The sequence below is a fragment of the Sebastes umbrosus genome, chromosome 2 (genome assembly GCF_015220745.1).
Source record: "Sebastes umbrosus isolate fSebUmb1 chromosome 2, fSebUmb1.pri, whole genome shotgun sequence".
NCBI classification, from domain to species: Eukaryota; Metazoa; Chordata; class Actinopteri; order Perciformes; family Sebastidae; genus Sebastes; species Sebastes umbrosus.
In genome coordinates, this window is record NC_051270.1 from 24,878,225 (window position 1) to 24,902,970 (window position 24,746).

General features: G+C 40.3%; 1 protein-coding gene across 2 annotated transcripts in view; it reads right to left on the minus strand.

Annotated features, from left to right (window-relative positions):
* Window positions 1-24,746, minus strand: part of fam189a1 (family with sequence similarity 189 member A1) — a 123,465-nt gene that overhangs the window by 2,091 nt on the left and 96,628 nt on the right. Inside the window, exons 4-11 of one of the 2 annotated variants that reach the window (XM_037751674.1) lie at window positions 22,234-22,365; window positions 12,677-12,784; window positions 8,903-9,063; window positions 5,192-5,327; window positions 2,660-2,735; window positions 1,805-2,575; window positions 1,276-1,347; window positions 184-509 (exon numbers count right to left, since the gene is read on the minus strand). In XM_037751674.1, coding sequence (XP_037607602.1) covers window positions 184-509; window positions 1,276-1,347; window positions 1,805-2,575; window positions 2,660-2,735; window positions 5,192-5,327; window positions 8,903-9,063; window positions 12,677-12,784; window positions 22,234-22,365 — 1,782 coding nt within the window. Of the gene's footprint in view, window positions 1-183; window positions 510-1,275; window positions 1,348-1,804; window positions 2,576-2,659; window positions 2,736-5,191; window positions 5,328-8,902; window positions 9,064-12,676; window positions 12,785-22,233; window positions 22,399-24,746 lie in introns of both variants that reach the window. The other variant, XM_037751666.1, reaches the window with a different exon arrangement.

Consider the following 24,746-nt stretch of genomic DNA (forward strand, 5'->3'; position numbering starts at 1 on the left):
TAAGGCACCTCAGTATTGGCTTCACTTTTCAGACCCAGATGTTGCCCACTGGCTGCTAGTCTGCTATCTACTTATAGTCTTGTATGCTTATGCTCACCAATAAAACCAGAAACAGGCCTACAAACTGCTGGTTTGCCATAAACCATTTATCATTGGACATCATACACCGTCTAATTCAGTTACCTGATCTATGACGTTGGCACTAAAAATGGCCTCCTCCATGTGTTTCTCATCCGATTTGATGACACACTTGATGTTGTTGACGACCTGCTGGACTTCAGGAGGTAGGCTGCAGCTCGAATGCTCCAGGAACTTGGCCACCAGTACTTTGGTGTCTTTGTACATCTTAAAGTCGGCCAGGGAGTGTGGGCGTTCGTGGGAGGAGTGTGTAGTGTGCAGGGCACGGGGTTTAACGTGGATGTCAACTTTCCTGCCCTCCTTTTGCTGCTTCCTGGCGCTTATGTGACCGGGTTTAGCTCCGACTACGCCTGTTGTAACGTCTGTTGACCCTGAAGATAAAACGGAGGAGAAAAATACATTAAATTACATATAATTCTTAAAATCCTGTGGATTTAGTGCTTTGGGTAAAGTGAAATCACAGTTTTCTAAGTCACTGACGTAACACATTTTCATTATCAGCTCAGTTATAATTGGTTTAGGATTTTTTGTTTCCAGCTTAATGATAATGCATTTTTTAGATAATCCAATGGGCCCTGGAGGGTTTAAAATTATTTATTTAAGGAATATTTAATCCTTCAGTTTATCTAAAAGATAGAAATCACCTAATTTGGAGATACTACATGGTTTTCACTGGATAATGATGACAACTAACATTTTTTTCTATTAGGGCTGCAACTAACGATAAATTCTTGATTAAGCGATTAGTTGGTTGGTCTATAAAATGTCAGAAAATGGTGAAAGATGTCGATCAGTGTTTCCCAAAGTCCTCAAATGTCTAGTTTTGTCCACAACTCAAAGATATACAGTTTACTGTCATAAAGGAGTAAAGTAACCAGAAAATATTCACATTTAAGAAGCTGAATTTTTTTTTTTTTTTCTTAAAATATTACTCAAACCGATTAATCGATCATCAAAATAGATTAATTTAATAGTTGACAACTAATAGATTCATTGATTAAGCTCCAGTTTCAATGGTTTGTTAAATTAGCTTTCCACGCTGCCAGTTTGTCCTACGGGTCCAATTGTTTTATAGGATGTGAATGCTGTTTTTATATGTCCCACCATCACATGAATTCACAGTTTCTATGATGGTACCTTGCTCAGGTGATGTATGAGTTGAATCTTCAGCAGCAGGGTTATTTGCAGAGGCGCAGCCACTATTTTCCCCTGTAGAGGGAGACAAGGTACTTAGTGTGGACACAACAAAGCAGGTTCATGATCCACCATTGACTGTTGACAAGGAAAGCCTGTAGGGCTGCCTCTAATGATTAGTTTCATTATCAATCAATCTGCCGATTACTTTCGTGTTTAATCAATTATTTGTTTAATATATAAAATGTTCTCAGAGTCCAAGGTGATGTCTTCGAATGTCTTGTTTTGTCCACTCAACAGTCAAAAACCCAGTGATAGTCAGTTTACAATGATATAAAACAGAGAAAAATAACAGATGCTCACATTGGAGAATCTGGAACAAAAAACATGTTTGGACTTTCGCATGAAAAATGACTCCAGAATGATGGATCAATTGACTAATCATTTAAGCTCTAAAAGGCTGATCACTCTTGCAATATTTATATATATATTTAGTATATCAGTTGTAGTAGAAGTCTTGTGTAACACTCACTTCCTGTAGTAGAAGAGCAGGAGATGGGGTCGCTGGTGGAACGGACTATGCGTGCCAGTTTGCGGTACCTCCTGGCCGCTCGGTGCACCCGAGGCCTCTCTGAGGGCGAGTGGCCACTCTGGGCTGAGGTAGAGGGGGGTTGCGATGTGGAGGAGGGCGACCAAACGCTGAAACACAGCCTGGGGCCGCGTGGCCTGCTGGGAGGGGAGGGGGAAGGAGAAGGAGCCATGGGACTGATGGCTGAAGTTCCACCAGAGGAGGCCACGGAGGTGGGGGAGCAAGGCTGAGGCGGCGGGGGGAGGGTGACGGGGAGCGTGAGCTTCCGGCTCATCATTCGTGCCTTAATGAGGGAGTGTGTTGACGCTTTAGGTGGCTCCTCTGGTAAATGTTTGGCTGACGCGAGCTCGTCACATATGTGCATCGAAGCCCTGAGTTCCTCACACGGATGCGTGTTCTCCGCAGAATCCTCCTGGTCCAGATTGCTAAAGTTTTCTGAGGACCAGTCCGGAGAGCGCTCCAGAGACTCCTGGGTGTGTGAGGACTCGCTATAACCCGTATCACTGGGGCGAGCGTCACTGTTAGGCAGGCCACGATGGTCACGTGTACAAAGTTCCAGGCTGGTGCAGCTGCCGTCGATGGGGGCGGTGTGGAGCATGCCGTAGGGAGAGGAGTCAGAGCCCTGGACCTCCAGGGAGCACAAGTCCTCTGAGGAGCAAGTCTGGTCCTGATCAGCCACCTCTGACACCATCAGTGACGCACTGTCCACCGAGGCTGAGGACATGGGAAAAAATATCATCAGCACGAATACTAGTAGACAAAGACATTTGACAATGCTGCAGTGTTAACTGTGTTTACCCTGAGTGCTGAATCCTGCAGTGTTTCTCTCACACAGACTGGACTCAGTGGCCGGCTGCTCTATGCTGGTGGTGACCTGAGAAAAGGACATAATTAGTGGAGATGGATGACAAAAAAGCACTGCTGGATATTTAGTATGTACTGCATAAAAGCAGCTGTGTGGCACCTAACCAGTTTGGTCTGTAGGGGGCTCTATAACACCACAAACACACTAACAAATCCTCACTTTAAAGGAAACTACTGTATCATGTAGAGTTGGATAAGAAGCTTGAATTAGATTCACTAATGTGCTTTTATCTATACGTTCATATAACTTTACATCATAATCTTTAGCCTGAAATCCTCAGCTGAGTTTCTTCCCGCTGACTGTTCTCACACACAATCAATCCATCACTGCCTGCTTCCATTAGTTATTTACAGCGACCGCAGCTGATCTATTGCAGGTGAGAAAAGCTTCTCCTGATTCCTATTTGAAGGACACTGTGAAGAGAACCGTGAATTTAACATGTATAATGGAAATAAGGGATTGAAAGCCTAAAGTGTTAAATGAGGTTGAGAATATAATAGAAGATAAAAGGATTTGCTTAGACAGTTATTTTTAGCTGCTGTGAACAATGAGATGCAGCGAAGCCTCAGCCTGAAAAAAGCTCTGATCAGTTCAACGTGACTGTCAAAGGAGACGCCTCAGTAAATCTGAAGCAGCAGATAAATACTCAGATAGAAAATGCAAATGTGCAAGAAGAGAAATACCAACCATTTAGAGAAGAACATCTGAAAGGTTGGTTGGGTTGGTTAAATTAACGTTTATACTAAAACCTCTGGTCTATAATATCAAAATATTCACATTTCAGACTTCAGGTTTAACCTTGAAATCCCCTCGTTTTGAAGGCTATCTCATCCAAAATTAAAAGGTTTACATTTTTAACCAAACCTAATTAACCAAAACTTGACTTATTTTTTTATGTAATTCACATATGAGTATCGACTCGAAGAAAAAAAGATAGTTTAAAAAATATATTTAATCTGAGGTAGCCGAATGGTTACAGCCCATAACACATCATCACAACGTCCACAGTTAGTTTCTAGCCCGGGATATTTGGTGAGTGCTGTACCCCTCTCTCTCTATCTGTCACCTTCTATACTGTCAAATGCCAAAAGACACCCATAGTCCCCAGACGATGAATCCTAATGACCTCGATCTCCCGACTTTTCCTCTCGCACCACCATAAAGTTAACATTAAGGTTTTGCGGGAAATGCCTTAACAACTATTGGATATATTGTGTATGAAATTTGGTTCAGACATTCATGTCCCCCTAGGGGACGGATTGTAGGGGTGGGGGAAAAAAATTGACACGGCATAGTATCGTGATATTTAGCGAGGCAATATTGAATCAATAGAAGGACGTCAAGTATTGATCTTTCATTATATAAACTATTAACCTCTTAACAAGCCGACAGCTGCTAATCTGCCTTTTCAGAGGCTGCGGCGGGCTGAGTCTTGTCATGTTAGCTTGTCGGGAAGAACGCAAAATAACGCTCCAAAGTTACGCTATATTTTGGCGAGGAAAAACTGACATGGCCATTTTCAAAGGGGTCCCTTGACCTCTGACCACAACATTTGTGAATAAAAACTCTGAGATGAACTTTCTTATTAGATAAAACATGTTAACAAACTGCATAATTTGCAGTTGAAAAAAGGTAATAAATCACAATATATCTTATCACAATATAAGATCGTATAGTGGGGCCCTCTGGTGATTCCCACCCCTAACGAATTGCAATAACTTCGGTGACTTTTCATCTGGAACCATCATCAGGTCAAATTTCAATTTCTACAACACTTTTGTTTATGACCAAATACCTGCAACACTAATAACATTACCATCAGCCTCCGCTGGTGTCTACGTAAGGGATAATTTACAGCTAGCGGTCACATTGTTGTGAAAGAAACCCCGACAGGGGGATGCCCTGGGTCTCTTTCACAACAATGACCCGCTAGCTGTACATTATCCCGCTTATTACACGGCTACTTACTGAAGAAATCAATCATTTTACACAAAAACGGTCGGCCAGAGTCTGACATCAGAACTGCGCCCATAGTGAAACGGTCTGCTATACATAACAACGGTCTGCTATAAAGAAATAACAGATCGCAGAATGCTGTGATTAACCAATCAGAATCGAGTATTCAACAACATGTAATATTGCTAATTAGCAAATCTTAGCATTCTGCATTATACCTGCTAAATATCAGCATGTTAGCATTGTCACTGTGAGCATGTTAGTTTGCCGATGTTAACATTTAGCTCTAAGCATTGATGTGTACAGTCTCATGGAGCAGCCTACTCTTATTATTGCTACTGCACACATGTAAAATGTATGTTTAACATTAAAGAAGGTAACTGACCTATGAATTGGCCTACTGTCTTTGCAAACACAGGAATAATGTAATGTCCTAGACCATGTTGTCCATACAGAAGGCCTCTGGAGACTGTGTTGTTTTAAGGGCAGAGCCTGCAGATTGTTCTCACCTGGCTGGCAGGAGTCTGTCCCACCACAGACTCATACGGAGGAGGCAGGTCAGTTGGGTACAGCGTCCCTGGGCTGTTGATGGGAACCCCATAGATGGCACTGAAGGGAGAATGGGGGAAGTCCAGGTGCAGGCCTCTGTCAGGGGCAAAACAGCAGAGTTCAATCAAACAATGAATACAAACTAGAATTACCGCCTCATGGTTGTATGCCTCCGCCGACCAGTCAAGTTGCAGTTTACATCCATGTCTGTCCAAAATGTCATCATTTCATTATTTTATCCTATTAGATATTTGTGTTAAATGGTCATAAATAGCGTATTAATTCTTGAGTTGTTGTCAAAATCATGTTTTGTGAGGTCAAAGTGGCCTTTGAACACCAAAATCAAAGTGGACATTTGTGCCAAATTTGAAGAAATTCCCTCCAGGCGTTCCTTGAGAACATACAATAATGCCTTTGGCCACGGCTGTCACCAGCACAGAGACATAAAAACTAAATATCCAAATCATATGTCAAATAACTGGAATACAAAGAGTGGCGAGTACACTGAGCCAGTCACGCAGTCCAGAGCGTTTAAGAAACTGGCGTAGAAACCATCCTATCCGAGTCAAAAACACAGTATATTGTCTACTAAAAAAAAAAAAAAAGGATGAAAAATATCCTCTTGTCCCCGACACTCCAATCCAGACGACATATATGGATTTAGTATTATTCAATGTGCGCCACCACTGTTTCATGTGGTGCCAATTAGGAATAAGCAGCCATGCGTGCAGTCATATCTTTTAATTACAACCCCGTTCTCCTCTAAAGTGGCAGAGCATGAAATACAACCTGAGAGTCTCCACCAATCATCCGAGGCATGATGATGTCATGACACATCCCTGGCCCTGGGCAGGGACATCATAAACGCTTCCTCTGCCTTGTTTATATTTATGGCATAATTGACAAACAGATGTGGCTTCCTGCCAAATGGCTACAGCAGCAGAACGCTCTCTGGCACGACTGAGAAAAATGAAGGTAGTGATGAGGGAGGGCTCGACCGATCTTTCACAACAGCTGAGAATCACGGATGTCGCAGCTGCTTAGCGGAGGGAAATGCTCTGAGCTGACCACGGATGATAATATACCACATGTGATGGTCACAGACAGATAGCAAACAGACACATGCCACTGCTGCTTAAAATCATGGATTTAGATTTGAATGAAAATGTTTCTTTTGGCATCTGTATATTCACCATCTCATAGGATATTCTAGGGTTGTCTACTTTAATAAAATGCTAAAGCAGTTTTAACTGACAAAATCGCTTAACTGACAGTTACTGTACCAAACCAGCAAGAAGATGTAATAAAAACTCAACATCTTGTTTCACTGTGTCCTCTTTGGGGCGTTGAGCCTCCAAAAGCGTCCCTCCAGTACCTACTAGACCTGTGAGAGATGTTTCTAATCATTTTGCAATCAATGCTGCTCCTTCTTCAAATTATGACCACTTTTACATCACATATCAGTATCTGATTCATTTCAGGTGTCTGTGGAGGGGCAGGTAGGAAGTTATAGGCTCCTGAAGAATTTTAAATACAGTATATGTGTGCTATTGTGTTAAACGGGAAACTTTAAGAAATACCAGTGCTCAAGCCTGACTATAAGTTCCCTCTAGGCAAATATGAAAATTTTATTTCACAATTATCCCGGCCAAAATAATTGCAATTCACGATATCATCCTGATAATCATTAAAATATGCTTAAAACTCTTAAAATGGCACTAAAACATACTGGACACATAGGACACATCTTTTTTTAGACAGCTTCTTCAAGTCACTCATGTGAGGATATTCACGATTATTCTGATAATGGAAATTCACCACGATCAACTTATTGTGAATATTTTTTATCGCAATATGTGATAAAATCCTATATCGTCCCATATAGTTCCCAGTGGTGTAGTGATTGTTGATGAGTCGGGTGTACTACTAGGTAGATGGTAGTAGGCTACCAAGGAGGAGTGGGTATACTATCCTATATATTCCAATGACTTTTGGGCTGATTGGTGGGTAAACTATAACCAGACAAAGAGGACGGTATACCCCGATATACCTACGTATAGCCTCCACTACACCACTGCTAGTTCCCACACATTCCTCTTGCAGATATGAATGCAACTCAAGGAGGGGGAACTGAGTCAGGTACAGTATCCTGAACTACTGATCACTTGCAGCAACCAGCAGATTTTTAGTTTCAATACATATTGCAGAACATTTTGGGATGGGTCTCCGTAGCAATGCAGCATTGAAGTTCTCAAAATCTATTGAACAATGCCCGTTGTATTTATAAGACATAACATGCAGTGCCTTGATACCTAATTTGAATTGCAGCCATCTGGGAAGTGCTTTATGTTGCCTTTGGCAAAAAACTAAATATTTACATATTTATTCCCACTGCAATCAGTAATTTATACTCACTGTAATTAACCTGTAGTTTTTGTTTCATTTAATAAATCTTAATTAATAAAATATTATGTTTTTCAGGATTGCCCAGCACTTTGCATATAACTGATCATTGATAGTTGTTTAGCTGTGCACATAGATTAGAAATGTTTAATTAATGTGCTAATTTCCACCAATTGTTTTGTGTTGTACTGTAATAATCAGCAACAACCAATGTTCTCCACTAAGTAATAGGGGTGTAAGAAAATATTGACACACATGAGTATCACGATATTATGTTTTGCGATACTGTATTGATTCTCCAAAACGCTGTATCGATTTTTAATCAACCTCTTAAAAATCTGATGGCCCGCCGGCGGACCTAGCTATTCTGTCTTTCAGAGGTTACAGCAGTTTTAGAGCTAGTGTGAAGATACTGGCATCATATTAAAATAAAAAACCTAAGGAATCCATTGGCACCAACCATGTCATACTTGCATGCTGCGAAGAACGCTAAAAAACATTTCAAAGTTAGGAGGAAAAACAAGGAAAAACTGGCATGGCCTTTTTCAAAGGGGTCCCTTGACCTCTGACCTCAAGATATGTGAATGAAAATGGGTTCTATGGGTACCCACGAGCCTCCCCTTTACAAACATGCCCGTTATAATCCCGTGCAGTTTTGGGCAAAAAAACAAGTTGTTTTTTGCATGCAGTGCAAATGTGTTATTTTTGCATATGCTAAAATGGTGCATTTGAATATTTCTGCATACTGGGGTCCCTAAACAGTCTTAGAGTAGCATAAATTGGGTATAACTGGCCTCAGCTGAGACTCTTGTGGATCAAATGAGTCGAACTGAGTCAAACGAGTCAAATGAGTCAAACTGTATGATGATGTTTGTCCCAATCGCAATATATCATCTTGCTTACAGTATTGCAATATACTGAATTCCCCTGTATCATGATACGTATCGTATCGCCAGATTCTTATCTGCTTAGATACACAGCCCTACTAAGTACGGGAAATGATAAAGTGTCAATTGTCATTGAAAATTTAACAAAGAGTTACGGGATTAGCCAAAAGTATTATTTTGAAAGGGGGTTCTGATTTACAAATAGACTATTGTATATAATTACAGTGTCTTGTAAACTTTGGACAATATTTTTGTTAGCACATTACAGTTTTTATTGTGTATCCCTGAAAGAATCCACATATCCCAGAAGACACATTGGCCCCAGAGCTTGGGGAGCACTGAGAGAAGATGTGATGCTGATGAGCAGTATTTTCCTCTCACCTCTGTCCATCCATTGAGGGGGTGCAGGTGTACTCTGGGGGGTAGTACGGCGGTGGGGGAATGGGAGGAATAAACTCATCAAAGTCCAGTGTTTGGTGGAGGATGGTTCCATGGGGGGTCATACAGTCGGCATTTAGGGCTCGCGCTCTGTGCGGCATAAACTGAAACACAGCATAAAAACATCAGGCTTTTATTACACATGGTACTGAGTACTTAGTTGTTTATTCATTATTTTAGACTGTAATTTATCCAGGGAGACATGACTGAGCAAAAAAAGCACCTCTCCGCTGTTATTTCAAGCAGTTATTCACACGTGTGCTTGTTGTTTGGCCACTGCTGCTATTGACTTGGCTAAATTCACTGAGCTAAATAAAAGGTTGACACCTCTTGTGGCTAAATGAAGCCTCTCTTGGAAACTCTGTGAGACTGTTGGAGATAAGACACAATCCTTTATCTCTTATTTATTCTACTGTTTGATTTGTCTTATTCTATTTTAGCTTATTTTCATCTTCTATTTTACTTTTTAAAATCCTATCTATGTGTCTTTTTCTATTGCCTCATATTTCTTTTATATCCTTTCTTTCTGTCTTATGTAAAGCTTTTCGATTGGCTTTGATGTCGAAAGGTGCTACACAAATAAACTTGCCTTGCCTTTTCTTTCTGTGAATCAATAGTTAGATACCACCATGTTCAGCCACTTCAATCTATAGTTCTCCTGTTGGTGTGCATGTCTGCTTTAGTGTACTGTAATTTTATACTTTCATACATTCACGTAGTGTCAGCAAGACATATTACAGACAAGTAGGGCTGGGCGATAATTCAATATGATGATTTATCCTCTTTTCGAAGGAATAATTTCACTTTAAACTGTTGTGTTAATTTTGCACTAAAGTTCTAAATTAAATGGGAAAATACTCCGTACTTTTCATTTGTTTAGTATTTAATTCACACAGGACAATATAAAAATAGGCTTTACCATGTGACTATTTCATATAGACAATTTATTTATTTAATTACCAGAAAACTACATTGTGATGTACTGTTTATCGTTAACGAGATATGAAATAATCTATATCGGGATAGAAGATTTTGGCCCTATCGCCCAGCCCTACAGATAAGCATAAAATAAAACAAGCAAAGAAAAGACCTGCCCCCAATTCAAAGATTATAATCATTAATTAATCGTTAATTATATCACACCAAAATGCGTATATATACAGGTCTTCTTAGAGACAGTAAGAAGCTCTGAGAACGAGGTGCTCACAGCTTTGCTCATCTGAAATTGGGCCACTGAAACAGATACCACTGGGAATTAAGTCCTTATGTCAACGTGAGAATGATGTTTCAGTCCCATTTTTAATTGCAGTATAATTCAAACAGCTTCAGATGAATTTATTTTTACCATCTGTCTGTCTCTTCTTAAATAGTCACAGATATAAAAGACTATAATCTCTGTGGTCCTGTCCCAGGGATCTAAAAAGAAGTCTATTCATCTACGTAGTTATCACTGTTTAAACCTGCATTAACTGATTTGTTTTGCCAACTGGGGGCAGTGGAAACAAGATGTAAACACAACACTGACAATAAATCACTTTGTAAATCTGATATGTAAGCAAACAGTTGGTTATTTACACATCCTGCAGACACTTTATCATTCATTTGGAATTGTGTTCTGGCCACCTGGTGAATATAAGTCCCATATTCACTCTCCTTCTAGCTTTGTTTTGGTCTCCACCAACTCCTGAGGGAAAAATCTGGTCCTTTAGCTGCTAAATGCTCCGCTATGTTCACCAGCTAGTCGCTAACTTTGTCTGTCCGCTGTTTGGTGCTGCACAGGTACTCGTCCAACAGCTACTTGCTCAACCCTGTCTGCTATAAAAATTACGTTCCCATACAACTAAACTGCATTCTCAATTATGTTTCGAGGGAAACAAATTTTCTTCCGGATAACGGCGGGTTCACATAGGCCGCGGAGGCGCCGCAATTCTCAGAGAAGCGCTGCCCACGTCCTTTCGGCGCCTATGTAAATCATTTGGGCTGTTCACATGAAACATATTTGTGCAAGACATTCTCATCCCAACTTATCACATACTCACACTTTGTCAGACCCCTTGGCGTCACATTTCGGTCGCAGTAAACACGTGCTTGGTGTTGTGAATTAAACAAAAACACGCTTATGTTTAGGCAACAAACCAACTTAGTTAGGTTTAGGAAAAAACAACATGGTTGGGCTTAAAATGACTATGTTTGTAAAGTGAAAATGAGACGAACGCTGTGAACACGGTACATGGACTAACAGCTGATTGTAACGTGAAAGGGAAACGTGACGCACGGGACACAAACAGCGGTCTCTTGGATGAAAGCCTTGTGTTTGTCGGACCCATCCACCTCCCCTCCCGCCCACCCGGTGTGTGTTTTTTCGCTCTTTAAACTACGTCACCACACTCCGGGCACACTTCCTCTGAGCGTTTACTGTTGTCGCGGATGGGTTAACATTGTAGTTAATTGAAAGCCTGGTGCGTTTCCTGCAGGTGCTAAAGGGTGCCTTGAGCGATGGTATCACATGCGGATGGGTGCGACAAAGCCTCTGGGAAAGAGAATGGGTGGATTTGTGATATGTCAAAAACAAACGTAATCTGAGAGAAAATCCGTTTCCCTCGAACGCAATTGACGATGCAGTTTCATTGTATGGGAACGTCATTTTTAGGAGACCATGCTGACCTGCTGCGTCTGAGACTACGCTGATGAGAGCGTAGTCTCACAAGCGATCCCTTTCACAATACATGTAGTCATTTCTGACCCATTCTTAATGTAAAAGCAGCTTTAAAGAAGAACAAAACATACCTGAATAAATGAATATCAGGATTATACATAGTTGCTGAATATGTTTTAAATAAGGGTTATTAGACATAATCATTTTTACTGGGTCACATGAATATTTCCAGTTGATCATTAGAGATTTCATTAAAGTGAAATGGATCTCAGTTGACTTGTGACTCTCACGAAGATGAAACTAATGTCTGAATTTTGTCCTCTGAGTTAAACTTAATTTATTTTACTAGCTACTATATAGCTGATATTACTGCTGATTTCCCGCCACATCAACCTGTTATCAAACCAATCTCCACTTCCAGCCCGGAGCACCAGTTTTAATATCCAGACTCGTTTCAGCGAGCACAAAATTTACAGCCTAGTTCATAAAACGTGTAAAACGTCTCTTGCATCAAATGTTACTGCAAAGCTATTTCATACGTGGTATTGAGCTGGCAGTGTTGCTGTACCTTTCCAATTGCTGATGTGTTTGGAGGCATGAAATAACAATTGTTGGTGTGAAACCCAAAGGGGAGCTTGGACATGCTAATTTCCCTCATGACTGAAGGCATTTAGCTGTTGGTAATAGTTTCATTGTTCCACATAAAATGACAAAAGAGGGTCACACTGAGGACGGCGTACCTTTGATGGAAAACCCAGTGGGATGTTGAGCTGTTTTCTTCGAATCCAGCATAATTTTGAGATGCAGGACATTGCGAGAGGTCCTGTGGCAATTGACCTTCACTGTGTGTGTTTACCAAGCAGCATGATTCAACCAACCACTCAAACATTACTCTCCACTATCTTAAAACGGATAAAGGTTGGCGCATCCCTCCTGAGCTGCATGTGTTTATCTGACCTGATGATAGTGATCTTCAGACTAAAAAATGTTGTTTTTTTTAACAGCGGGTTGGTCACTGAAAATAAAATAAAGTCAGCTATTGACGTCTCCATCACACTCACCATCTGCAGCACATCAGTCGAGACCATCTGCATACAGCACATGGCGGTGGCGAGAGCACACACAATGGTGGAGATGACGTTGAGGGCGCATACGCTGAACAGCAGCTCCTAAAGGAGAGGGGGGGAGAGGAGGAGACTGTTAGAGGAACAAAAGGAGAGGAGGAGGAGGAACGTAAGAGAAATGACAAGGGTGCAGGAGAGAAGGTGAGGAGAGGCGGAGAAGACAGTCAACGTTATGAACATTAAAGATGAGTAATATGTAGGGCGGTCCCCTCTAACGCCTCGTTTCCACAGGGTTTTGTTTTGTGTCCATAAATCCGTATAGTATACGGATTACAACCCGGTGTTCAATGCAAGGAAATGCAAAAACACAGAAGGCTCTTCTCATTTTTCATATTAATCTCATCTGATCATTCAAATACACGGATATTTTCACAACGACACGGCCATCTGGAATGAAGCTAAGTGGTGTGAAAATGGTTAGTAAATGCCGCTTTGCCGTCGGCTGTAATCCTTGCAGTGTGTTCAAATGCAACTTGTCGGCCAAGACAAAGGCAACGTGGGGCGACGCAACAGTCGGGTTTCAACGCTTCTAGTTCTCTGATGTCAGCTTGGTGTGTCTGGGGCTTAAGATTTCTTTAATCGATTAGTCATTTTTTGATGCTTTATCATGATGAATGATGTATTTCCAAGAAACTAGTGAGCACATCTCTGATAAACACAAGATTTAAAGTGGTGCTTTTGTGTGATTCTTTTTGGAGAAACTCAGTTTCACAGATCTGTCGATTAAATCAACTAATCGATTAGTCGATTAAGAATTTCTTTGGTCAAGGACAGCCCTAGTAAAATGGTGTATGTGGAACAAAAGGAGAAGAAACAGATAGGACTGAAGGTGACACAAACAGCATTGACGTCACCAGTAAGGTAACCAAGTTTAGAAAGGCACAGCAGGGTGGCTCTGCAGTGAGAAAACACTTCTATAAACATCTGGTTTCATGAGACAACCACACAGAACCAAGAAGAGTCTTATATGCACTGTTAAAATGTCTAGAATATTATAATTTTAAAGGTTAAAGACTAATGCAAAGAATTATCGGGTATGCGTACATGGAGGCCGAGCAAACAAATGCAGTTAACAAGGAAAACAACCTCATAAGCATCCAAGGTTAAGCACAAGCATATACACATTGCAGTGAACAGTGAGGGGACAAACCAGTATTGAATCTGTCAGCAAAAATAAATGTTCACACTTTTGAAATACTAGCCCAGCACCTTGAATCAGAGAAATGACTTATGACTGCAGTCCCATTAGGCTGCTGTTTGTTCTATTCTTCTAAAAGCTAGAAAATGATCATCTTTAAGTGCCTCCATTTTTAAACCATATTGAGTTTTGAACATCCTAACAAATGAATCTATAATAACTGCACTGTATGAATTAATTTCCGGAAGAAGAGCGCGGGAACAGTAATACCACCTGCATGGTAATTGGCTCTGGGAATAGCAACTGTCGAGCACACAGAGCATGTTGAGAGGAGAGAGGATGATAGCAGCTTGTATTGGATCTGCAGTCCTCCCAGATGTAACTATAAGCTTCTTTATGAAGTTCACAGGGTTCGTCTGTCACTATAAACTCACTTATACAGTCACTATAACAGTATTATCAGGAGTATTATTATTAAACGGTGTAAGACTGTCAAAGGATGAGAGGGAGGGCGAGAGAAGGCAGAAAAAGGGGTGAATGAATGTTAAGCAGAGACTTTGACTTTGGCTGTTTTAGGGCTGTCCTTCGACCAAAGAAATTCTTAGTCGACTAACACTCATACGATCTTGTTCAATCGATTAGTTGGTTTAATCGACAGATCAGTAAAACTTTTTCAAGTTTCATATGACACCAGTATCTTCACTCTGGCAGCTACAACCTAAAAATCAAAAGTTGCATTAAAGAAATTCGTGGCGTTAAAACAAATTTGTGTTAACGTTTTATTATCAGGAAGTGAATCAAATTATCCAGCTCGTACATCTGCAACCACAAACTTACTTTACACCCACACAGGTGAATAAAAACACAACGATATGGTACAGTCAGCATGACAAATAAGGGATAATGTACAGTGAGCCGGTCATTGTTGTGAAATAAACCCTGACAGGATGATGCAGGACCCCGACGCGAAGCATCACCCTGAAGGGGTTTATTTCGCAACAATGACGGGCTCGCTGTATATTATCCCGCTTATTACACGGCTACTTACTTAAGAAATCAATAATTTGGCACAAAAATGGTCCACCAGAGTCCGAGATCAGAACTGCGTCCATCGCAACAAACAATATTTATCAATATTTAACACAGCTGCCCCAAAATATGTGAATATATCATTCATCATTCCTTACAGAGAAGGACAAGAGGGACTTTCAGCACTGAAATAAAAACCTCACTACACCTTTTATTCTTTGTGGCTCATGAAGCTCCCCAGTCACCACACAAAGAGCTTTCCAGCCTGTTGCACAGATTATTCACCAGATTCAGGAGGCACATAATTACCAGTGACATTACAAAACCCCCACTTGTACCAGGCTTCTGATAATCTGCAGAGAGGACAGCCGTCTCCCCCACCTGCACCCAGGTCTGTTGTCTGGGTGCAGGTACCCTGACTTTTTAATAAAGGAAATTCAGGCTGGGTGTTTATAGCAGGCGGTGACTTTTTGGCAACCAGATCCCGTGACTCACTTCCATTCCCTTTGAAGTTTGTGATATAAAATGGATCAGCTGCCAGCCCCGCAACTGTTTTTCAAACATGTTTGATATCCAGTAACTAGCTGCCAAAGATCAAGTCTGTGTGAAGTTAATGCAGAGATGATGCCAGTTGGAACCAGGGAAGTTGAAGTCGTGCAGTGCCAGCTATAAAATACAACTAATACATGTTTGCCTTGGAAGATAACAGTTTTGGAGCATGTTTTGCGTTGGAGGAAAGTTCTTGAGAACTGAGAACAAGTCTGTTTGGCATTTTAAACATGGAAAATCACAACCAGTCATTAGAGATTGTAACTGATTTCTCAGTGAGAAAGACAGCTTACATGCTTAAAAAGTGTTGATGTTTAACAGAATAAAACTTCTCAATTTCTACATAGAACAGAGCGAAGTGATGTAAAACTTCCAAGTCAGCCCGATCTCCCAAAAATATGTGAATGACCACAACCTCTTAACAATGCATTACGTGGTGGCGGCACATAATGTGTTAAAATTGTATGCCAACACCACGGAAATTATGCCAAGGGAAAGTCATTCAGGATCCTTTATCGTGGTGGACACACCGAGGAGGTAGGGATGGGTCGGTGGATGGATTGATGAATGGGTGGATGAATGGGTCAAACACGGGACTTTCACCCAGGAAACCGGTGTTCGTCTCCTGTGTGAAACCAAAAGTCAATGTTGACTTATTTTAAATTATGTAGGCTACATAAGTTATTTTAACCCAATGATCTTTTCTTCTAAAACGTGAAAAAATGCTGGTATGGTCATTTGATCCCACAACACCTGTATTCAAGACAACCATTACTACCTAACTTCACACATGAGTGGCACCTGCTGCCTAGTCTGACCACAACCTTATAGTGACAGATTGTGTAGCACTCTGGACCTTACAGGGAGCTTAATTGGGTTTTCACATCACTGATCACTCAACTGTTGTCTCTTGAACCATGAACGTCTTGACCAGACACAATCTACACACACGCCTCCACTAGCTGCTCCCTCTAAAGTACGACATAGACAGTAGCAAAGGGCAGCACCCTGCTTTTCTCAAGCCAACATGGAGTTTCTGTTGAGAGTCTCAGCTGTCTTTGGCATCCCCAAGCAACTCTTTACAGGATCTGGCAGAAAAGCCAGCACTTCCCTCAAGAAGCCTGACAGCAGTTTCAGGGCGGTCAGTCCAGACGGTTGATAAAGCCCTTCAGATATTTTCTAACCTCCAGTGACAGGAAGCAGCAGATGTTGAAGCTCTGTGATGCCACTTCTCATGAAATGCACAGACTCTGTAGTAAAGGACAAGCTTTTCTCATACCTCTTGACCTCTTGAGTCTCACAGTTTATTGTTGCACACAGTATTACATTTGATATACTATATTATGAATATTTGTTTAAGGATTACGTAAACCTTTAAGAAATTGTTTGTGAAACATCTATAACCATTACATAGAAAGATGGACCAGATATTTGTAACACTTTGTTAATAATTGGTTTGTAAACTGTCTATATTTATTATTTAGATGGCTATTATAAAGTTGCAACTAGGGCAACTAATTTGATAATCATTAACAAATACTTAATATACATCAAATGTTACAATGTGTACAATGATAAACTGTTGATAAATAGTTTACTAATGTTATCAGAATGTAATCGTTATCGTCTGCTATCAGCCATGATACAATAAATCATTTATAAACAAATTATTTCATATTACACAAACTAGTGATGAAATTATAGCATTACTAATAATAAGTAAACATTACTAATTATCATTAAATTGTTTGTTAACAGTAAAATAACTATTAACTAAGTTTAATTAACTATCAATTTACCATTTATAAATGATGGTTATTATAAAGTGTTACCAGATTCAGCTCTGCAGTCCAGGTGGATCACACCCTGTCTGTCCTCCTGGATGACGAGGTGTAGAACAACAACAACTCATAATTATGTCCTAATCAAAGGAAATCCCAAATGTTTCCTCTGGATTTCTGCCTGAAAGTCATTATTGAAGGCTAATACTCCCTCAGAAGTTGAGACCCATCCCTTTTGGCTCGGGTACACAGCTTAATCAGTCTTACAGGGCCCTGACACACCATGATCCAACCTCACAACTAGTGCCAACACAGACAGACTGATGATCCTCATGTCATCTAACGGCTTATATTAAAAGCTTTGAATACGCAGCAAAGACTACAGCTGCATGCGTGTTCTGCACCTGCATGAGAGAAAACACAAAAGCTAACCCTAACCGTAAACACCACGGACAAAGAGTCCAGGATGTCATCATCCAAAAAGGTCAGTAGTCTGTGTTTGAACCTTGCAGAGCGACTGACAAAAGAGCAAGACATGCTCACGTCTTTCACTGTAACTCTGACTAACGTCGCATCATTTGCACAGAATACAAATGGAGAATATGTCTGAGAATGTGGCTTTGCTTCTCTGTGGATGGATGTTGTCAGTCTGTGGTCTGACTTGTGGAAGACGATGAGGCAGAGGAGAAAAATGAACAGAAAAAACAATGAATGGGGAAATCCCTGATTCTTGAATAACCAGTAAGATAGTTTTCTCTCACAGATTCAACTAATTCAATCACTGATTTGGGACAACTAAAACAAGCAGCACGAAACACATCACAAAAACTCCAGGCAACAGTCGACTAATAAAGGCACTTGGTAAGAGGTTTTTCCAGTGAGTATCCCTGCAGGGAGGGAGTGATGGTTTATTACAGTAGATGTAGTTTTCCCAAGTCAAACTGCAAGCATAGACAAGAAATATTTATGACAGCTTCATCTGAGCTAATTTTTGTTATGGTAATGCATCTGCCGTGCAGATGTGAGCCGGTGCATTTCTGTGATTTCCCTTGTGACCGCAATGTACACAATGACATAATAAATCCTGCCGGGCACAGAAATGTAATAACACCTCTAAGGAAAGTGTTTAACATGCCTGCTCACCAGATATTTAACCTCTAGAAGATACCTTGCCTCAAGCCAAACAGGTTAGCGAGTTACACGACAAGGTTACACCTCCGCCCCCTTTCAGGAAACCACAAATTATGTCAATACACCCTCCTACTGATGATTTACGGCCCCAGGCAGTGTAATGACAAGAAAAATGGGATGGAAATGCGTCTGCACAGAGTGAATGGCACATATTAGCAGCAAAGTGGAAAGTGCTGCTGAGTGCTTTTTTATAAACTAATTTTGAAACAGAAAAGAAATACTGCTGGGGAATGCAACCCAGTCTCCCACAAAATTAGGTTCCCATACAACTAAACTGCATAACCAAAATACATTTTGAGGGAAACACATCTTCTCCTGGATTACGGTCACAGTTTTAACATTGTAAATGGAAACCAAAACAACGAAAACGCAACAGAACTACTTAGTTAGGTTCAGGCAACACAACTACTGGGTTAGGCTTAGTAAAAACACATCATGGTTTGGCTTAAAAAATTTAAAAAACATGGGCAAAAAATGACTGTGTTTCACACGGGACACGAATACTGGTCTCCTGGGGTAAAGTCCATTGTTTGTTGGACCCATCCACCTTCCCTCCCACCCACCAGTAGTGGGCTTTCTTGCTTGTTATACCCGTTATTATTCAATAACGTTTTTATTCAACGTAACTTTCATTCACTGTCGCTCGATATACTACATTACCTTCTCTGTGCGTCATTCGCTGTGGCCGTCCACAGACTGACAAAGACAAACTTAATCAGTGACAAAATATGCTTCCTTCCAAAACGAAATTGAGAATGCAATTTAGTCGTATTGGAAAGTAATTTTTAGGAGACAGGGCTGAGCAATGAGTGAATAAGAAATCTAAAGAGGACCTATTATGCTTTTTTTCCTGTCCTTTAGTGTGTTATATAGTTTTTTGTCCATGTAAAAGGTCTGCAAAGTTACAAAGCCCCAAGTCCACTCCAAAGGGAGCTACTCCTCCCCCACAGAAACACTGCTCCTGAACTGCCTAAAACACATTGCTTCAAGTCCAGCCTTTTCTTCTGCAACGTTGTGATGTCACCAAGTAACACATTTGCATAATACCTGCCTAGCGGCTAGTTTGGTACGCCCTCAAACAAAGCTAGTTAGAGCGGAGCTGGAGCCGAGTCTGAAGAGTTTGGTTCGGTCGACCAATCACAGAGTGGGCCAGCTGACCAATCAGAGCAGACAGGACAGGAGCTCAAACAGAGCGTGTCAGACAGAGGGTGAAAAGAGATGCTGCAGCACAGCCGCTATAAGAAAAATAAAGTGTTTTTGAACACGTATGCATGTAAACATGTTCTAGTAGAAACCCCCAAAAATACGTATGCGCAAATATGCACCTGAAAATGAAGCATAATAGGTCCTCTTTAAGGTGGTTTAATACCTGGTCTACCTGCTGTGATAATTCAGTACTCCCGTAATGTAATTTAGTGAGTGAGGAACTATATGGCAGCTGCACCATGAGTTCATTAGGATCAGCGAGCCGTCTGAAATGGCCGAGGACTCAGGGGACTCGCGCATGACAGCTTCCTCTTAGATATAATTCAACACATCTGACTGCTTTGGCACTTAATAAAGCTTTACGGCACCAATTCCCATATCTCTTTTAATGAGCTATGATCAAAATGACAAATGTGCTTGATCTTTCCTCTTTCCATACGCATGCTTCATCCCACGAAGTCTTTTATTTGGTTATCAATGTTTTATAATCAATCAGGGTCATAAAATGAATGGATATGATTGTCGTTATCCAATAAAGGCACAGTAGCACATACTGTAGATCATTCCTGCAGACAGTCGGAGTCGAGATAAATCTACAGAGATCATGCACTCGCAAACTACAGCCAGACCAGGCTGGATACACACTGCATACTAAGAGGTCTGTCTCTTGGGGGAAGACAAATGCTGTTTCCTTTCTCCACTTCCTGCACAATTAATCTGAGACTGAACGCTTTTGGTTATTTTACATCATTCGTCTGTTCTCACATGGGATATGTCACACAGTGAGAGAGAGACATCAGTTTAGACTGGATGATTTTAGCAATTTAAAGACAATTATGTTTGAATGACTACAGACTGTTACTCAAGTTAATGTTATCATTCTGATGAGAGACGTAACAAGACTAGAGGGGTAGAGTCTGTAGCCATGCTAGCGGCTCTGTGAGGCTGTACTATCAGTGCTTTGAGCTAAATGCTGATGTCAGCATGCTAACATGCTCACTACGACTATTCTAACATGCTGATGTTTAGCATCTTTATTGTTTAACTTGTTACTTATCTTCATTTAGTGTGTTTGCTTGCTAGCATTTTCTAATTAGCACTAAACTTTCACTTACTGTTTTACAACCCAATATTTCATATCTGTTATATTTTATCCCTATATTTTAACTTGTGCCCTATTTTATGTCTTAGATTTTCTTTTTTTATTTGCGTGGTGTTATTTTTATACATATTTAATAAGCATTATTGGAGGGAGCCAGAGATCTAAGATTTTCATTGCCAACAAATTGTTGTATATACTGTATGACAATAAGTAACTTGTAACTAAACACAAAGTACAGCTGAGGCTAAAGGTAATGTCATGTTTTGCAGGTATTTAAACTAGAGCCGCAACAATTAATCGATTAGCTGTCAACTATTAAATTAATCACCAACTATTTTGATAATCGGTTATCGCTTTGAGTGACTTTTTAAGAAAAAAAAGTTAGAATTCTCTGATTCCAGCTTCTTAAATGTGAATATTTTCTGGTGTCTTTACTCCTCTATGACAGTAAACGAAAGTTTACGGACAAAACAAGACATTTGAGGACGTCATTTTGGGCTTTGGGAAACACTAATTGACATTTTTCACCATTTTCTGACATTTTTTAGACCAAAGTAATCGATTATTCAAGAAAATAATCGACAGATTAATTGACAATGAAAATAATTGTTAGTTGCAGTCCTAATTTAAACAAAAAAAACAAAACAAGTTATGATTAGATGAAATTCATCTTTAGGGGAACATGAACAAGTAGATATTTCACTAAAACACAAGTCAGAGGGAAAGTCAGGGCATCAACTCCATCATTTTGGGACCATGAATGTCGGCACACAATTTCATGACAATCCATCCAACAGTTGTTGAGATATTTCAGTCTGGACCAAAGTGATGAACCAACTGACTGGCATTGCCATCCATATAGCCTTACCGGTATCTTGACTAAAAATAGAGAAGTAAAATCTTGAACGGTGACGCCTGCAGATAAAAATCAAGTGTCTTGAAGTAAGGCCAAAATCCATTTGTTTCCACAAATCTAGACTTTCATCTCTGGATTGCAAAAAAGAATAAATAAATAAATAAAAACATGAAATTCTGTTTTTGCAAATCAGATTTACACAATGTGGTTTGCTGTTTGAATAATACTGATTTCCTGGAGTTGCCTCTCAGTCAGGCCACTCAAATGGATTTCAAACAGTCACTCGCAATGGTGACATCACAGAGTTAAAGCCAGCCATGACGGCAGCATGAAAACAAGGTTGCATGAATCAACATCTGCCTTGACGGACAGGTGCAACAGAACATTTTGTTAAGATGTGAAAATCAAGAGAAAACATCTCCACTGTTTTCCTTGAATTGGAAAAACACACCACCAGTCAGCACATGATATGGTACACCATGTCGTTACCATAGTTACCAGCAGTTGCATCAGTTGCACACTTCTAACGTCTGGATTTTCTTTACAAATAAATCCAACTTACCTGCAGTCTGAACACAGTCTAACTTCTAAAAAAAGCTCTCACCATCAGCACAACAGAAACACACGCTGACTCACACCCACCTTGAGACGGAGGCGTATGGTGTTGCAGTCCCTCAGTGGATTCAGCTTCAGCGTCTCTCCCAGGTTGTTGCAGCTCGAACTCTGCTGCTGCAGCTCGCAGCACACACACACTCCATCGCTGTCAAACTTGAGCTGGGGGGGAGGAGGGGAGAACACACATCCACACTCATGCATGCACGCCACATACACAGAAGCACACACATACAGACACACACAGACACACACATACACAAGAGCACACGCACAGACACACGCACAGATCAGACCTGAGCTTGGTGTTTTGATGTATTGTTCTTAAATTCAATGTGGTGGAGGTGTAGTGATGTATTGTGAAAACAGTACACTCTACGTGGCTCAGTGACATCATATTCTTCCTCCAGTTCAAGAAAACAAAGTACACCCTCAAATTACATATTGTATCTTTTTTAGGGCTGTCAACTGAACGTTAACACAAATTCGTTTTAACACCACTAATTTCTTTAACGCGTTAACGCAACTTGTGACTTTTAGGTAGTAGCAGGGTCAGGATTTAAAGCTAGAGAGATGATACTGGCATCATATGAAACTAGAAAACCTAGGGAATCCATTGGTACCAAACATGTCATACCATACTATACTAAATAACGCTACGAAGTTGCAATAAAATTTGGCGAGGAAAAACTATCCTGTCCATTTTCAAAAGGGTCCCTTGACCTCTGACCTCAAGATATGTGAATGGAAATGAGTCGAGTCTCCCCTTTACAGACATGCCCACTTTATGATAATATATAAACATAGAAACAAACGGAGGTGGCAACCATTTTTGACTTTTTTTCAGAACTTGTCTGTAACCCCACCAGATTAGGATTTATAAAACTTAAACTGTCTGGAATTTTGGAAGTCATTACATATGTATGACATTTTTGGTGATTTTACAATGTCTTGATGGTCAATCGGGTTTATTTATTTATCTTATTTAATTTATTTTGTATTAATTTAATTAATTTAATTTAATTTAATTTAATTTAATTTAATGTTTTTTTTATTTTTTTTATTTATTTATTGTAATTTATTTTAAAGTATTCATTTAGTATTTTATATTATTTATATTTATATTTATATTTATATAATAATTTTTTTATTGATTTACTTATTATTATTATTATTATATTATTATTATTATTATTATTATCTCTGTCTTTCTTGGCTATTGTTATTATTAATTCAATGTGGCACAGCAGGCATGGATGGGGGGTTGTTCTATTGGGTTATTGTGCTTTTTCTTTCTTTGTCATTCTTAAAATCCCCTGGTGTGGTGTACTTTTCCACTATTGATTGCCTGGCGTCCTTTCTGCATTACACACGCATTCAATAAAAAAGCTGAAATTAAAAAGATTGACTGAACACACGTGAGAGACAGAATATAATACTATATTGTGATTGAGAAAGGCAGCTGCACACGGCTGATCAGCAGTGCACAACCAAAGAAGAGAGGCTGTGAGATATGTGGAGCTACCCAGCAAGGGGTGGAGGTAGAGCATACCTCTGCTATGTGTCCCAGATTGAGAGAAAGCAGGACATGAACCCAACAAGTGTGGGTTAATTACATCGGGGAGAGGAGATGAGGAACGTTAGTATCTCAGACACGACTGGGGGATGGTCTCTGGGGAGCCACATAAAGCAGTGAAGTCGGTCTACTCGGCTGGTCCCACTTTGCTGAGGAGAAAAGCTGCTTCTAATGTGGAAGTGGTCGGGTTAGAGGGATGGGTTCCGGATGAATCACAAGGGGCTTCTTCAGTCATGAAAAACATATAGGAGACGCTCTGACGCTGTAAATTCATCTTAAAAATCAGCTTAGCATCTCATTATGAAAATGTGAAGACTGAGTATTCTGTGTCCAACTATTTCTGATCACCAGCTGCAAGGAGCAAACGCTTAATACACTTATGTTGAAGTGTTGAAAACGCTCGGGTGTAGAGAGCATGTATCTAGCTGCTGGAATCCGTGTGTGAAAATATTTTTAAAAAAATATTAAAGGGATAGTTTGGGTGTTTTGAAGTGGGGTTGAATGAGGTACTTATCCATAGTCAGTGTATTACCTACAGTAGATGACTGTCGACACGCCCCCAGTTTAGAGAAGCAGACAGACATTATATTTACATTATATTTAGAACATTTTCGCCAGTTTACCTTGCCATCAGACAGCTATACAGTCTATGTATCCGATGGGGAACTGAAGCTGTTATCTACGCTCTCACCAAAACAACCAGACTCCATTGAAAAAAACTGTAATTTTACCTCGCAGAACACAGGAGTTGCTACAATAGCACAAACAAACTAACAGATCGAGGCAGCGGTAGACCTCCCGTGTTATGCGAGGGTAAAATCACTGTTTTTTTCAATGGAGTCTGGTGGCTTTGGTGAGAGCATAGATAACGGCTTCACTTCCCCATCGGAAAGGGCTGTCTCACGGCAGGGTGAAGTGGTGAAAATATTCTAAATATAGCGTCCACTTAAACTGAAATAGATTTTTT